This window comes from Pseudophryne corroboree, chromosome 1 (genome assembly GCF_028390025.1).
Source record: "Pseudophryne corroboree isolate aPseCor3 chromosome 1, aPseCor3.hap2, whole genome shotgun sequence".
Classification (NCBI taxonomy): Eukaryota; Metazoa; Chordata; class Amphibia; order Anura; family Myobatrachidae; genus Pseudophryne; species Pseudophryne corroboree.
In genome coordinates, this window is record NC_086444.1 from 1,067,236,770 (window position 1) to 1,067,253,735 (window position 16,966).

At 44.9% G+C, this 16,966-nt stretch overlaps 1 protein-coding gene across 10 annotated transcripts in view; it reads left to right on the plus strand.

The window, feature by feature from the left end:
* FRYL (FRY like transcription coactivator) overlaps nt 1-16,966 on the plus strand; it is a 541,692-nt gene that overhangs the window by 356,055 nt on the left and 168,671 nt on the right. For 8 of the 10 annotated variants that reach the window (XM_063920961.1, XM_063920963.1, XM_063920960.1 and 5 more), the window contains 3 exons: nt 2,206-2,304; nt 3,024-3,125; nt 12,662-12,706. In XM_063920961.1, coding sequence (XP_063777031.1) covers nt 2,206-2,304; nt 3,024-3,125; nt 12,662-12,706 — 246 coding nt within the window. The remainder of the gene's footprint in view (nt 1-2,205; nt 2,305-3,023; nt 3,126-12,661; nt 12,707-16,966) is intronic. The other 2 variants (XM_063920956.1, XM_063920957.1) reach the window with 1 other exon arrangement.

Below are 16,966 nucleotides of genomic sequence, written 5' to 3' on the forward strand. Positions count from 1 at the left end.
TTGCAGCGAGGTAGATGGAGAGAGCAGACATGCATTGTGTCTCAGTGTGCATTGCTGGTAACAGTTATATCTGTGTCCAGCCAGCAAGTGGGCAATATCTGAGAGTCATTCAGAATTATATCTGTGTCCAGCCAGATTTGCTGCCCTACACAGCCACTCCTTAATGCCACCCAGCTGGCAAAATGTTATGGGGAGAACACTGGTTAGGGAGCATAGGAAGGATAGAGAGCTGATAGGTTCCTTCTGAGATTGAAAAACCCAGTATACATTTCAAACCAACAGGTTTCGGAATATTTAGCTGAACGCAATATACTTCAAGCGCAGAGTCTTTCTATTTTAAAATAGAAGAATGGCTAGAGAAGACGCACGTGTCTAGAGTTCTAGGGAGACAAAGAGCAGTGTTAATAAATATAATAAAAGTGACTTGTAGCATGATAATGACGAAAGACACCCAGGAGTAACATCACATTTAATGCATGGGGCTGATGACCAGGAAACATACAGGAGCATAATATGGCATGATGGCATGGCAGATATATGATCTGTAATAGCCTGTCTGTGGTGTTCTGTCATCAGTGGTAGGAACTCTGTTTAGTCAGTCACACCTACATCTTTTTCAAGCAACACCCTAGTAGAAAGGTAACATTTATATTAGATATATAATATAGATGTTCTATACAGTGTGAGTGTGCATATAGATAGTACTTAGATAAATAACTGCTCTCCAAGAGTTCAACTAACCCATCATGTCCTGAAACACGCAGAATGACCTTGGAGCAATATGGTTCTTAAATATTTAATGCCTCCAGGGGCCTGTAGTATCTGGGTATAATGACCTTTGTTGTGCTATAAAGAAGTGGCTGAGATGCAGAGAGTTTGACCTACAATTATACAATATGTGCCCAAAACCCTGAACCAGGCAGGCGTGACTGCTGTAAGTCAAGGAGACCATTTAACACCAGGTTGAGCCTTTTAGAAATAAAATGTTTGCAGGAGCTCAGAATGAGTAGCATTCATCATTGGGGACATGTTAGTGCCCTTCTAGAGAACACAGGAGACATTTGGGCAGTGACAGCCCTGCAGAATCTGGAGTCTGTAGCGTGTTATAAGAAAGCATGCAGACTGGTACAGCTGTAGCACTGTGTTACCCAGGTGTATCACAGTATAGTGTATTATAGTCAGGCAGAAAAGTCAGCTCAATAACACAGGTGACGTTAGTTTTCTAGCTATTGCGGTTGGCTCCTGCCGATATGAGAAGTATTCATTAAAGTAAGCTTGCGAGCAGGGCCTTCCTACCTCTGACTGTTTGTTTATTACCCAGCTTTGTTGTATCATTGTGTCCAATTTTAAAGCGCAACGGAATTTGCTGCGCTATATAAGAAACTGTTAATAAATAAATAATAAATGAGCCAGTGTGCCAAACCAATGAGTAGTAATCATAGAGACATCTTGGTTTTATAAGACCTAATAATGTAAACTGTAGGATCTCTGGTCTAACAGCTGCTTGGATATGTATAGATTATTATAGTCATTTGCCTTGCATAATAGAGAGCTGTTCGGAGAATTACTGGTGTTTTCCGTTGTAACAAACATGTATGCGTTGGCTGAGACATACAAGCATGTATTCTGTGACATCTGTGAGCGTCTTAGGGATTCTGCCACTGGGGGGCGCAGCATAGTGTGCGCATTGTAATTGGCCATTACTGCTTTCATATTTGTCATTTTCATGGGGTACAGGGGACTTGAAGTGGCTTTATTTTATTATAAGTTTTGCTTTTTCTTTACTTTTATAGTGTATTATTTATTTTAGTACTCCATAGGAGTCATTTATAAACCTCTTCAAAAATGAAACGAATATAAATGTATATTGACCTGCAAAAAAGGTATATTTGCTCCAATAAGCAATATTTCAGATTCCTTTTGAAAAACAAATAAGAATCCACTATGTAAATTAAATAAATAAAATAAAAAAAATCAAGTAAAACGTTGGATTAGCAATATTACCCCTCTCCCTTTTCATGATCAGCTTCTGTATTTCACCATATGGGACGCCAGATATTGCTTCCTATATAGAAAGTGTTATCTCTGTAATATGATGAGAACAGTTCTGCAGCACAGATACTTTGTAGCCTTATGGTTGATGGTTCTCTAACAGACTGCAGCAGTTAATGGTCATTCATGTGACTTGAATTGATCTTTTTCCAGGCTGTAAAAAATGAAGTGAATGTGCCATGCTTAAAGACGTTTGTGGAGATGCTGTACCAGACCACGTTTGACCTGAGCTCCAGAAAGAAGCATTCCCTGGTGAGACCTGTTCATGTGGACATATATTCATGTAAATGTGTGAAAGAGGGGGTTTGTATAGGACCCTCCATTGGAATAAACCAGAGGTTCCCAAACTGTGTGCCGTGGCTCCCTGGGGTGCCTCGGGACACTTGCAGGGGTGCCCTGGGTTGGTGGTCCAGTACCAATTCAAATTATTCATGGTCAATATAATAGGCAAAACCAGTGCTGGTGGCTGCCAGTAATAAACTATGTGGACAAACAGAAGCAAATCCTGTCCCCCACCACACAACTGACCCTAAGGATGACATATAAACGCGATCTACTTAATGTAATATTTCTTTCAAAATTTCTCAATAAGAAATTTTTGGCCTAGGGGTGCCGTGAAAAAAATTCTGATATTCTAGGGCGCCGTGATTCAAAACCACTGGAATAAACAATTTGGGATTTGGTGCTGGTTTCATAATTAACATAATAGTCTGTGCAAGGATTTGGCTGGATTCTAAAATATAGACTCGGCAGAGCCTTAGATTGCACACACAGGTCTTATTAATGTCAGGGATATTGCACCATTGTACGTGTGGTGCCGGAACACCATAGGAAGAAATAAATAAATATGTGCAGCATGTATTCCTCTTACTGTGTGACCTTGTATGCAGCTGTGGTGTGCATGTCTGATCAGTGTCACTGTAATGGCCATAAGTCCCTTTTCTAACGTGTGTAAGCCTTTGTATTTCCAGGCTTTATATCCGCTCATTACCTGCTTGTTGTGTGTCAGCCAAAAGCAGTTTTTCCTCAACAATTGGCACATCTTCCTGCAGAACTGTTTGTCACATTTAAAGGTAGGTGGCCCCCCCATGTCCTGTGTCTGCATTATGGTAATGCATCTATAGCAGTCACAAAGGCGCATGTTTGGCCAAGTTGCGGGTTCTTGTTTTCTTTTTAATAATTTTATGTTTCTGATTTTTCTGAATTGTGTGTATGGGTGTCAAATCTTGGGAACAAAAGGAGAGAGTGTGCAATCTTTATGGGCTATTATAGGTGTTGATTTGTGCAGTCATTTCCTGCTGTTGTATCTTAATGGACTTTCTGACTATGTCTAATGACTTTGTTTTTTTTTTTTTAATTCTCCCTTTCTTGTTATTGACCACAATGTAGATGAATATGGTATTAATGGGGGAAAAAATCCTTCTTGCCTTGAATCCTCCTGCTACTGTTCTGCGTCATGTAATGTGTAATGGTGTTCTGCCCGCAGTAATATGGAATTAATGTACTTGGGGTAGCATTATGCATCAGATGATTAGCTGCATGTCTTTTGATTAATGACCTAAATCTTACATCTTGGTTACAGCAGAGTCACATTTCCATTACATGTTCACGCTGTTCTGCTCATTACACCCTTCACACCCGATGATTTTCCTTCCTCATCTCACTTCCTTGTGTTTCATTTGCTCTAGAAAACTTTAATTCTCTTTTATATTTTTTTTGTCTTTGTTTTCGTCAGTGTAACCTGCACTTATACTGACCCTACTACTCTGCAGAAGTCATTTTACTAATACGTTTCTGACCGCTTTTATGATGCGGTTTTACTTTTTAATCTATCAATGTAACCCACATCCATAATGAACCTAGTGCTAACAGCAGTAATTTAATTAATGGCATTTAATCCCCATCTCCTCAAAGCGTATCTTGTAAATGAATGTACTTCTTGCTCATGATGCAATGAAGTCTTAAAGATGAGTTTGCTAAGATCCTTTTATCGTACTTAATTCTGATCCAGACAATGAATGCATTAGATAAGGTACTTTTATAATGAGCTCTTGGAATACAACTGATTGAAAGCTATTTGCATAATCATAAAGAGCTGCTACATGTGAAAGTTGCTATTAGTAACACTCGTGTCAGGGTGAGATAAGATGGTGAAGGATTGCTCGGATTCCCTACTGATAGCCATGTTGGCGACATTTCAGAGCCTAAAAATTAAACGCAGTCAGTAGTGTACTTTCATATATAATATATATTTCTCTGACGTCCTAGTGGATGCTGGGAACTCCGTAAGGACCATGGGGAATAGCGGCTCCGCAGGAGACTGGGCACAAAAGTAAAGCTTTAGGACTACCTGGTGTGCACTGGCTCCTCCCCCTATGACCCTCCTCCAAGCCTCAGTTAGATTTTTGTGCCCGAACGAGAAGGGTGCACACTAGGGGCTCTCCTGAGCTGCTTAGTGAAAAGTTTAGTTTTAGGTTTTTTATTTTCAGTGAGACCTGCTGGCAACAGGCTCACTGCATCGAGGGACTAAGGGGAGAAGAAGCGAACTCACCTGCGTGCAGAGTGGATTGGGCTTCTTAGGCTACTGGACACCATTAGCTCCAGAGGGATCGAACACAGGCCCAGCCATGGAGTCCGGTCCCAGAGCCGCGCCGCCGGCCCCCTTACAGAGCCAGAAGCAAGAAGAGGTCCGGAAAATCGGCGGCAGAAGACATCCTGTCTTCACCAAGGTAGCGCACAGCACTGCAGCTGTGCGCCATTGCTCCTCAGCACACTTCGGTCACTGAGGGTGCAGGGCACTAGGGGGGGGCGCCCTGAGCAGCAATAAAAACACCTTGGCTGGCGAAAATACATCACATATAGCCCCCAGGGCTATATGGATGAATTTTAACCCCTGCCAAATTACACTGAAAAACGGGAGAAAGGGCCGCCGAGAAAGGGGCGGAGCCTATCTCCTCAGCACACTGGCGCCATTTTCCCTCACAGCTCCGTTGGAGGGAAGCTCCCTGGCTCTCCCCTGCAGTCACTACACTACAGAAAGGGTTAAAAAAGAGAGGGGGGCACTAATTAGGCGCAGTATAAACAATACATCAGCTATAAGGGGAAAAACACTTATATAAGGTTATCCCTGTATATATATATAGCGCTCTGGTGTGTGCTGGCAAACTCTCCCTCTGTCTCCCCAAAGGGCTAGTGGGGTCCTGTCCTCTATCAGAGCATTCCCTGTGTGTGTGCTGTGTGTCGGTACGTTTGTGTCGACATGTATGAGGAGGAAAATGATGTGGAGGCGGAGCAAATTGCCTGTAATAGGGATGTCACCCCCTAGGGGGTCGACACCTGAGTGGATAAACTGCTGGAAGGAATTACATGACAGTGTCAGCTCTTTACAAAAGACAGTGATTGACATGAGACAGCCGGCTACTCAGCTTGTGCCTGTCCAGACGTCTCATAGGCCGTCAGGGGCTCTAAAGCGCCCGTTACCTCAGATGGCAAAAACAGACGCCGACACGGATACTGACTCCAGTGTCGACGGGAAGAGACAAATATGACTTCCAGTAGGGCCACACGTTACATGATTGAGGCAATGGAAAATGTTTTACACATTTCTGATAATACGAGTACCACCAATAGGGGTATTATGTTCAGTGAGGAAAAACTACCTGTAGTTTTCCTGAATCTGAGAAATTAAATGAGGTGTGTGATGAAGCGTGGGTTTCCCCCGATAAAAAACTGATAATTTCTAAAAAGTTATTGGCATATATCCTTTCCCGCCAGAGGTTAGGGTGCGTTGGGAAACACCCCCTAGGGGGGATAAAGCGCTCACACGCTTGTCAAAACAAGGGCTCTACCCTCTCCTGAGATGGCCGCCCTTAAGGATCCTGCTGATAGAAAGCAGGAGGGTATCCTAAAATGTATTTACACACATACTGGTGTTATACTGCGACCAGCAATCGCCTCAGCCTGGATGTGCAGTGCTGGGTTGGCGTGGTCGGATTCCCTGACTGAAAATATTGATACCCTAGATAGGGACAGTATATTATTGCCTGTAGAGCATTTAAAAGATGCATTTCTATATATGTGTGATGCACAGCGGGATATTTGCCGACTGGCATCAAGAGTAAGTGCGCTGTCCATTTCTGCCAGAAGAGGGTTATGGACACGACAGTGGTCAGGTGATGCGGATTCCAAATGGCATATGGAAGTATTGCCTTATAAAGGGGAGGATTTATTTGGGGTCGGTCTTTCAGACCTGGTGGCCACGGCAACAGCTGGGAAATCCACGTTTTTACCCCAGGTCGCCTCTCAACATAAGAAGACGCCGTATTATCAGGCGCAGTCCTTTCGTTCCCATAAGGGCACGTGGGCAAAAGGTTCCTCATTTCTGCCCCGTGACAGAGAGGGAAACGGCTGCAGAAATCAGCCAGTTCCCAGGAACAGAAGCCCTCCCCCGCCTCTGCCAAGCTCTCAGCATGACACTGGGGCTTTACAAGCAGACAGGGAGGCAGTGTTGGAAGCCATTCACAAGCTGTATTCCCAGCAGGTGATAATTAAGGTACCCCTCCTGCAACAGGGAAAGGGGTATTACTCCACACTGTTGTGGTACCGAAGCCGGACGGCTCGGTGAGACCGATTTTAAATCTAAAATCTTTGAACACTTACATACAGAGGTTCAAATTCAAGAGAAGGGGACTACATGGTGTCTCTGGACATCAAGGATGCTTACCTTCATGTCCAAATTTACCCTTCTCACCAAGGGTACCTCAGGTTTGTGGTACAGAACTGTCACTATCAGTTTCAGACGCTGCCGTTTGGATGGTCCACGGCACCCCGGGTCTTTACCAAGGTAATGGCCGAAATGATGATACTCCTTCGAAGGAAGGGAGTTTTAGTTATCCCTTACTTGGACGATCTCCTGATAAGGGTAAGATCCTGGGAACAGTTGGAGGTCGGTGTAGCACTATCTCAAGTAGTGTTGCGACAGCACGATTAGATTCTCAATATTCCAAAATCGCAGCTGGTTCCGACGACTCGTCTTCTGTTCCTAGGGATGATTCTGGACACAGTTCAGAAAAAGGTGTTTCTCCCGGAGGAGAGAGCCAGGGAGTTATCCGAGCTAGTCAGGAACCTCCTAAAACCGAACCAAGTCTCAGTGCATCAATGCACAAGGGTTCTGGGAAAAATGGTAGCTTCCTACGAAGAAAAGCCATTCGGCAGATTCCACGCAAGAACTTTCCAGTGGGACCTGCTGGACAAATGGTCCGGGTCGCATCTTAAGATGCATCAGCGGATAACCCGGTCACCAAGGACAAGGGTGTCCCTCCTGTGGTGGTTGCAGAGTGCTCATCTTCTAGAGGGCCGCAGAGTCGGCATTCAGGACTGGGTCCTGGTGACCACGGATGCCAGGCTGGGGAGCAGTCACACAGGGAAGAAATTTCCAGGGCTTATGTTCAAGCCTGGAGACATAATTTCACCTAAATATCCTGGAGCTAAGGGCCATTTACAATGCTCTCAGCTTAGCAAGACCTCTGCTTCAAGGTCAGCCGGTGTTGATCCAGTCGGACAACATCACGGCAGTCACCCATGTAAACAGACAGGGTGGCACAAGAAGCAGTCAATGGCAGAAGCTGCAAGGATTCTTCGCTGGGCGGAAAATCATGGGATAGCACTGTCAGCAGTATTCATTCCGGGAGTGGACAACTGGGAAGCAGACTTCCTCAGCAGGCACGGCCTCCACCCGGGAGAGTGGGGACTTCACCCAGAAGTCTTCCACATGATTGTAAACCATTGGGAAAAACCAAAGGTGGACATGATGGCGTCCCGCCTAAACAAAAAATTGGACAGGTATTGCGCCAGGTCAAGGGAACCTCAGGCAATAGCTGTGGACGCTCTGGTAACACCGTGGGTGTACCAGTCAGTGTATGTGTTCCCTCCTCTTCCTCTCATACCAAAAGTACTGAGAATTGTAAGACGGAGGGGAGTAAGAACTATACTCGTGGCTCCGGATTGGCCAAGAAGGACTTGGTACCCGGAACTTCAAGAGATGCTCACGGAGGACCCGTGGCCTCTACCTCTAAGAAGGGACCTGCTCCAGCAAGGACCCTGTCTATTCCAAGACTTACCGCGGCTGCGTTTAACGGCAGGGCGGTTGAACGCCGGATCCTGAAGGAAAAAGGCATTCCGGATGAAGTCATCCCTACCCTGATCAAGCCGGGAAGGATGTAACCGCAAAGCATTATCACCGCATTTGGCGAAAATATGTTGCGGGGTGTCAGGCCAGTAAGGCCCCGATGGAGGAATTTTCAACTAGGTCGATTCCTGCATTTCCTGTAAACAGGAGTGTCTATGTGCCTAAAATTGGGGTCCATTAAGGTTCAAATTTCGGCCCTGTCAATTTTCTTCCAGAAAGAACTAACTTCAGTTCCTGAAGTTCAGACGTTTTGTAAAAGGGGTACTGCATATACAGCCTCCTTTTGTGCCTCCAGTGGCACCTTGGGATCTCAATGTAGTTTTGGGGTTCCTAAAGTCACATTGGTTTGTACCACTTGAATCTGTGGAGTTAAAATATCTCACATGGAAAGTGGTCATGTTGTTGGCCCTGGCCTCGGCCAGGCGCGTGTCAGAATTGGGGACTTTATCCTGTAAAGGCCCTTATCTGATCTTCCAGACAGGGCGGAATTGAGGACTCATCCTCAATTTCTCCCTAAGCTGTTTTCAGCGTTTCACGTGAACCAGCCTATTGTGGTACCTGCGGCTACTAGGGACTTGGAGGACTCCAAGTTGCTGGACGTAGTCAGGGCCCTGAAAATATATGTTTCCAGGACGGCTGGAGTCAGAAAATCTGACTCGCTGTTTATCCTGTATGCACCCAACAAGCTGGGTGCTCCTGCTTCTAAGCAGACTATTGCTCGTTGGATTTGTAGCACAATTCAGCTTGCACATTCTGTGGCAGGCCTGCCACAGCCAAAATCTGTAAAAGCCCATTCCACACGGAAAGTGGGCTCATCTTGGGCGACTGCCCGAGGGGTCTCGGCTTTACAACTTTGCCGAGCAGCTACTTGGTCAGGGGCAAACACGTTTGCTGAATTCTACAAATTTGATACCCTGGCTGAGGAGGACCTGGAGTTCTCTCATTCGGTGCTGCAGAGTCATCCGCACTCTCCCGCCCGTTTGGGAGCTTTGGTATAATCCCCATGGTCCTTACGGAGTTCCCAGCATCCACTAGGACGTCAGAGAAAATAAGAATTTACTTACCGATAATTCTATTTCTCATAGTCCGTAGTGGATGCTGGGCGCCCATCCCAAGTGCGGATTGTCTGCAATACTTGTACATAGTTATTGTTACAAAAATCGGGTTATTGTGGTTGTGAGCCATCTTTCCAGAGGCTCCTCTGTTATCATGCTGTTAACTGGATTCAGATCACAGGTTGTACGGTGTGATCGGTGTGGCTGGTATGAGTCTTACCCGGGATTCATAAATCCTTCCTTATTGTGTACGCTCGTCCGGGCACAGTATCCTAACTGAGGCTTGGAGGAGGGTCATAGGGGGAGGAGCCAGTGCACACCAGGTAGTCCTAAAGCTTTACTTTTGTGCCCAGTCTCCTGCAGAGCCGCTATTCCCCATGGTCCTTACGGAGTTCCCAGCATCCACTACGGACTATGAGAAATAGAATTATCGGTAAGTAAATTCTTATTTTCCTGATTGTGTAGTTTTATCAGCGTTACGTAACTTCTACCATGGCATCGGTTATACATCTAGTAAGCTCCACAACTGCAGATTTCCTTAGTTGGAACATGACAACGTTTCCACTGGAGATGCAGAGAGACCTAAATTAGCAATACAGGTTGAGTATCCCATATCCAAATATTCCGAAATACGGAATATTCCGAAATACGGACTTTTTTGAGTGAGAGTGAGATAGTGAAACCTTTGTTTTTTGATGGCTCAATGTACACAAACTTTGTTTAATACACAAAGTTATTAAAAATATTGTATTAAATGACCTTCAGGCTGTGTGTATAAGGTGTATATGAAACATAAATGAATTGTGTGAATGTAGACACACTTTGTTTAATGCACAAAGTTATAAAAAATATTGGCTAAAATTACCTTCAGGCTGTGTGTATAAGGTGTATATGTAACATAAATGCATTCTGTGCTTAGATTTAGGTCCCATCACCATGATATCTCATTATGGTATGCAATTATTCCAAAATACGGAAAAATCCCATATCCAAAATACCTCTGGTCCCGGGCATTTTGGATAAGGGAGACTCAACCTGTAATATGTACGGCATTATTAGTTACTAGAGCTGAATTTTGTGAATTGCACTAGCAATAAAATGTGCTATATTTGAAGGTGCAATTGAAAACCTTCCTATGTATAAAAGTTTCAGGACATTTTTGTATTAGTTTGAGCCACTTTTACACCGATAGAAAGTCTTTCACTAGCTGAGGAGGTTATGGTTCCGTCATGGCTCGGAAAAGGTTTATGTATATTTGTATATATTCCAAATTACCATGTCCGAGCTGTCTGAGTAACTTGTTTTGATTTTAAGTCTTAAGGTCCCCATACACTCCCTTAAACTGCCCGACAGCTTCTCGGGCAGCAGGATCACATATGATACATCGTATGGAGTTATTTTGCATATGATGTATAGTTTGTAATCCCAGCAGAGGCTGCCGGAACCGCTAAATGTATAGTGCAGTCTTTGCAATCTCCGGCTCCAATCCGATGCGACTGGGCTGCGCATCAGAATCTGAGGTAAAACACATGCGATTTGATGCTTTTCATCCAATTTCTCGGCCCGATGTGTCTGAATTGGATGAAAAGGGCCCAAATCACACTAGTGTATGGGCACCTTTAGTTTCAGATACACTGTATGGACAAAAGTATTTGGCCACACCTGTTAATCATTGAATTCAGGTGTTTCAATCAGACCCATTGCTGCATGTAAAATCTAGCTCCTAGCCATGCAGTCTCCATTTGCAAACATTTGTGATGGGTCGTTCTTGAGATTTCAGTGACTTCAAGTGTGGTACTGTGACAGGATTCCACCTTTGCAAGAAGACTTAATGAAATTTCATCCCTGCTGGAAATTCCACAGTCAGCTGTAAGTGATATTATTGGAAAGTGGACACGTTTAGGAACAACAGCAACTCAGCCACGAAACGGAAGACGAAAAAATGACAGGGTGGGGTTCCAGACTGATAAGGCGTATGGTGCATAAGAGTCACCAACACTCTGCAGATTCCATAGCTGAAGAGTTACGAACTTCCACTGGCATTAATGTAAACACAAAAACTGTTCGGCTGGAGCTTAATGGAATGTGTTTCCATGGCCGAGCAGCTGCATGCAAGCCTCACATCACCAAGTTCAATGGCAAGCATCGGATGGAGTGATGTAAAACACACTGGCAATGGACTGTGGAGCAGTGGAAATGTATTCGGTGGAGTGACGAATCACGTTTCTCTGTTTGGCAGTCAGATGGGCGAGTCTGGGTTTGGCAGATGCCAGGAGAACGTTACCAGCCTGAATGCATTATTCTAACGTTGTAGTTTGGTGGAGGAGGGATAAATGGTATGGGGCTGTTTTTCAGGGTTTGGGCTAGGCTCCTTATCTCCAGTGAAGGGCAATCTTAATGCTTCAGCATACTAAGATAATGCTGTGCTTCCAACTTTGTGTCGACAGTTTGGGGAAGACACTTTTCTATTCCAACATGACTATGCCCCAGTGTGCAAAGCAAGGACTAACCAGACATGGTTTGGTGTGGAAGAACTTGACTGGCCTGCACAGAGCCGTGACCTCAACCCCATGGAGCACCTTAGCAATGAACTGGAACAGAGATTGCGAGCCAGGCCTACTCCTCCAACATCTGTTCCTAACCTCATAAATACTCTACAGAATGAATGGGCACACATTCCTACAGAAACACTCCAAAATCTTGTGGAAAGCCTTCCAAGAAGAGTGGAAGCTGTTATAGCCTTAAGTAGGGATGGGACATCTCCATATTAAAGTATATGTATTTGAATTACAGTCCCTGTTGGTATAATGGTCAGGTGTCTGAATACTTTTGTGCATATAGTGTATTAAGTTTCTATAGAGTATATAAGTTTCTTCACTCCCCCCGTCACCCGGCTCCATAGCACTGTAGGCAAATGCGGAAGAGATTGTCCATATTGGCCTGCATGCACAAGCGACGGGGTACCAGCAATGAACGAGCGCGAGGCCGCGCATCGTTCATCGCTGGTGCCTCCACACTGAAAGATATGAACGGTATCTCGTTCATTAATGAACGAGATCGTTCATATCTTTCAGTATTATCGCCCAGTGTGTAGGGCCCATAACACGCTATATAGTACAAGTATACTTGTTAGGAAATGATAGGTGCAGTATGAGAATTTGATGCAAGCAGTGTAGTAGATCTAAGAAGAACTCTTATTCATTACAGAGGTTCCACAAGCATATGGCACCAGTAGAACCAGGACCATTCCCCTTTTCCCTGCTTCTTTTAGTTATGTGCTATTTGTTTTGTGCTTTTTTCATCTAACATGCATGTTGCTCCATTCTCATGTTTGTTATGTTTTGCTGTCTCATGTTGCTTTATTTAGATGCCATCTAACAACAGTATCAGAAAGCAAATAGAAACTCTTCAGGTGAGTTCATGGGAGAAGCTGCAACACAGGAGATCTCTGTCTGGCCATAGCAGCCATCCTATGGGTCTTACTATTACTTTACTTTATGTTTTGCAATATATAATTCCTCCGGATCATTTCAGGATGCTATATGCACAGGACTTTGCAAGCAATGCTAATGGGAACAAACTGTCAACCTGTTCATTAAATTGTTCCTTCATAAACAAGTAACAGTATTAACGGGTGGGAGTATCACTGTGGACAGTTTGTGGGCAGAACCAATTAATCATGAGCGTCAAATGCGCTAGACACTAGGGACATTGTTGAAGTAAGAAGGATCAGGCATGTCTAATTTTGTCGAGAGCCGCAGGAAGAATTGTACTGCAGATACTTTCTCCAGGCAGTGTATGTAGGCCCTGATTTTGAGTAGGAGGCAGCTGTGTCTGTGACAGTATGCTAATGCCGCTACAAAGCCGTCCCAGGTGCACATCCATGCGTCCAAATGTGCAAAGACTGAGATGCCTGCTTTGAACGTCTTCAAACAATGGAATAAGAGTGGCATCATCTAAACCTGCACCAGTCTTATGGCTGGTGCAGTGTACCCATCTGAATATTGGGGGTCATTCCGAGTTGTTCGTTCGCAAGTGGATTTTAGCAGATTTGCTCATGCTAAGCCGCCGCCTACTGGGAGTGAATCTTAGCATCTTAAAATTGCGAACGATGTATTCGCAATATTGCGATTACACACCTCGTAGCAGTTTCTGAGTAGCTCCAGACTTACTCGGCATCTGCGATCATTTCACTGCTTGTCGTTCCTGGTTTGACGTCACAAACACACCCAGCGTTCGCCCAGACACTCCTCCGTTTCTCCGGCCACTCCCGCGTTTTTTCCCACACGCCCATAAAACGGCCTGTTTCCGCCCAGTAACACCCATTTCCTGTCAATCACATTACGATCGCCAGAACGATGAAAAAGCCGTGCGTAAAAAACCTAACTGCTTAGCAAATTTACTTGTCGCAGTGCGGACATTGCGCATGCGCATTAAGCGGAAAATCGCTGCGATGCGAAGATTTTTACCGAGCGAACAACTCGGAATGAGGGCCATGGCTTCCTATGTGAGTGATCGGTCCTTAGGTCGACCTCACTCAGGTCGAAAGTCATTAGGTCGACCACAGATTTTTTTTCACAGATTTTTTCTTTTTTTCTTTTTTTTGTACTTTTTCGTAATGTACTTTACGATCCACGTGGACTACGATTGGGAATAGTAACCCGAAGCATGGTGAGCGAAGCCGTGCGAGGGGACATGGTGCACTAATTGGGGTTCCCGGTCACTTTCCGAACAAAGCGACACAAAAAAAAAAACACCTTTCGACGATTTTCCCCCCCATATCGATCATGTCCGTGTCGACCTTTTCCAGGTGTCGACCTACTGCCTGTTGACCTAATGAGTGTCGACCCAACAAACCCTTTCCAAGTGATTCACTGTGTCTGTATGCAACCACAATCAACGACATGTCTGCGGCACTCCCAGAAGATGCTTCATCTTCATGCGTCTGATTAGCTGCCATTCGGGAACATCCCATACATTTCAAATACAGCCCTGCTATCGTGAGATTAATCTGTACTTGCGCTCTATGGTGGTCATTCTGAGTTGATCGCTAGCTGCATTTGTTCGCAGCGCAGCGATCAGGCTAAAAAACGGCAGTTCTGCGCATGCGGGACGTACGGGCACAACGAACGATGTAGTTTCACACAGGGTCTAGCGATGCATTTCAGTCGCACTGGTTGCCGCAGAGTGATTGACATGAAGTGGGCCTTTCTGGATGGCAACTGACCGTTTTCAGGGAGTGTACGGAAAAACGCAGGCATGCCAGGGAAAACGCAGGCGTGGCTGGGCGAACGCTGGGCGGATGTGTGACGTCGAATCCGGAACTGAATAGTCTGAAGTGATCGCAAGCGCTGAGTAGGTTTTGAGCTACTCTGAAACTACACAAAAAATGTTTGCAGGCACTCTGCGATAAAAACGTTCACACTTCTGCTAAGCTAAAATACACTCCCAGTGGGTGGCGGCATAGTGTTTGCATGGCTGCTAAAAACTGTTAGCGAGCGATCAACTCGGAATGACCCCCTATGTGCTAACAAAAGGGACACATGCGCACACAAAAACCATTGCACCACTGTGTCTGACATTGCAGCTGTATCTGGCTCAGACTCGGGCCTGGAATGTTCTAATGTAATCACTTTACAGCTTTTTGTATTTGTAAATGAATGTTGAAGCCACTAAAACATACAGAGTTCATAAAGCTGGTGTTATCCTTCTGTGTATTAATGAGACTCTATTACCTGCATTGAACTCCAACCACTGTTATGTTGCTGTCCACTGACCTTCACGTTGTTTGGTGTTACTCTTGTTGTATGATCTGTTTCCTCTGGAAACACCTGCATGGCAATTAACAGGTTTCTACTACTTGTTTGGCAACACATTTTTGCACAGCCTTCCAGACTGACACACGTAATATTATTTATAGACATCTGTCTGAATCATTATCACGGTGACGATTTGGGATCTATTATATGTGTTTTACAATGGGTAGGAAACTATGAAGGTTATAGGAAAGAAGGCACACGTACAATGGAAGGACACGTGAAGGTATTATGATTTAACTTTGTATAGTACTCAAGTCATACTTGCATTCTCTCCAAGAGGGTGGTCTTCAGGTTGCCGATTGTCGGGATCCCAGCGCACAGTATACCGGCGCCGGAATTCCGACAGATATTCTCCCTTGTGGGGGTCCACGACCCCCCTAGAGGGAGAATAAATAGCGTGGCGAGCGCAGTTGTTGGTATGCCGGTTGTTCGGTCTCCCGGCGCCATTATGCTGGTCGCCGAGAGCCCGGCCGCTGGCATACCATACTACACCTTCTCCAAGAATGTCCAGGAGATTTCCGAATTTTGGGGACCTTTCCTGAGCAAGTAGTCAACCCCCCCCCGTATCCTGTCAATACTGCAGTAAAGTGGGCAGGTCAGTGATGACGTGATTTGCTGTGAATAGTGTCTTCATGGTCCAGCTCCAAAATGCGGCACTTTGTTGTATTTTGCAGTGGGGGAGGGAATGATGCAGTTTACAGCGCAAAGTCCTACCACATTTGCCCCTGGGAGCTTTTTCTCAAAGTTGGCAACAATATGGGGGTACATACGGAGAGATCTGTGTTTAAAATCTAAGCTTGATTGCTTAGATTTTAAGCACGGATCTGTTGTGTTTGCCCCCCAGTGATAGCAATGCACGGCCCTGCGCATCACTATCGCCGGTGCTAGATTGAGCCTTCATGCGAGCTCAATCTTGCGGGTCACTCACTTCAGCGCTGTGTGAAGTGAGCAGCACCCACACCCCCCCTTCCTCGCTCAGCACACAACACGCTGTGCTGAGCGGGAGGAGAGATGTGTGCTGAGTGGTCAGTACTGGCCTTATGGCTCAAAGAGCCATGGACTACGGATAGATTATGCCTTGAAGATACTATGTAAAATAAGAGCAAAAACGCTTCCAGCTGAATTATTGGTTATTGCATCTAAGGTTATTCCGTATGTGAACCTAAGTCAACACTACAGCAAACCTGGCATGGCCAACCTCTAACTTTCCAGTTGGCTGGCCCAGCATCCTCTGCCTCAGTTTAAGCATTCTGTAATAGTAAACTGTGGCATCCGTTCTGGGACTTGTAGTTTCACAACAGCTGGAGAGCTAACAGGTTGGCCATGCCTGCTTTACAGTCACTGCTGGCAGACTGGCATTTTCCATGTATCATGGTTATACAGCAAATGACATCTTTACATAACACGGCTGGTTACTTGGGTGTTGTCTGGAGACTGACCTTGTTTGGTAACATAAGCAAAATGTTTAATTATGAACATGCCCACACATGCGTCTGCCAGAGATTCATCCACACCGAGCTGCAGCCTGCCCACTCACAGTACTGCAGAAAAGTCTTTGTGTCTTAGTATAGCACTTCTGGATATCATTTGTTCATAATGATATGCTATGAACAATATAAAGCTTTAATAAAGCATTATTATAAAATAAATTTACAGAAACGTAACAATTGTTTTCTATTTTCAGGGTTTGAGTGCCACCTCTTTTTTTGTTCTGGGAAACACACTCCCGTTATTGGCAACACACATTGGTCTTACTAGTCTGTGAAAGTATAGTGTAGTACATCCTAGTTATACGCCTGTTTGCATGAATTATTAGTGGATATATCTTGATGGAAGTGTCTGTATGTGAGTGT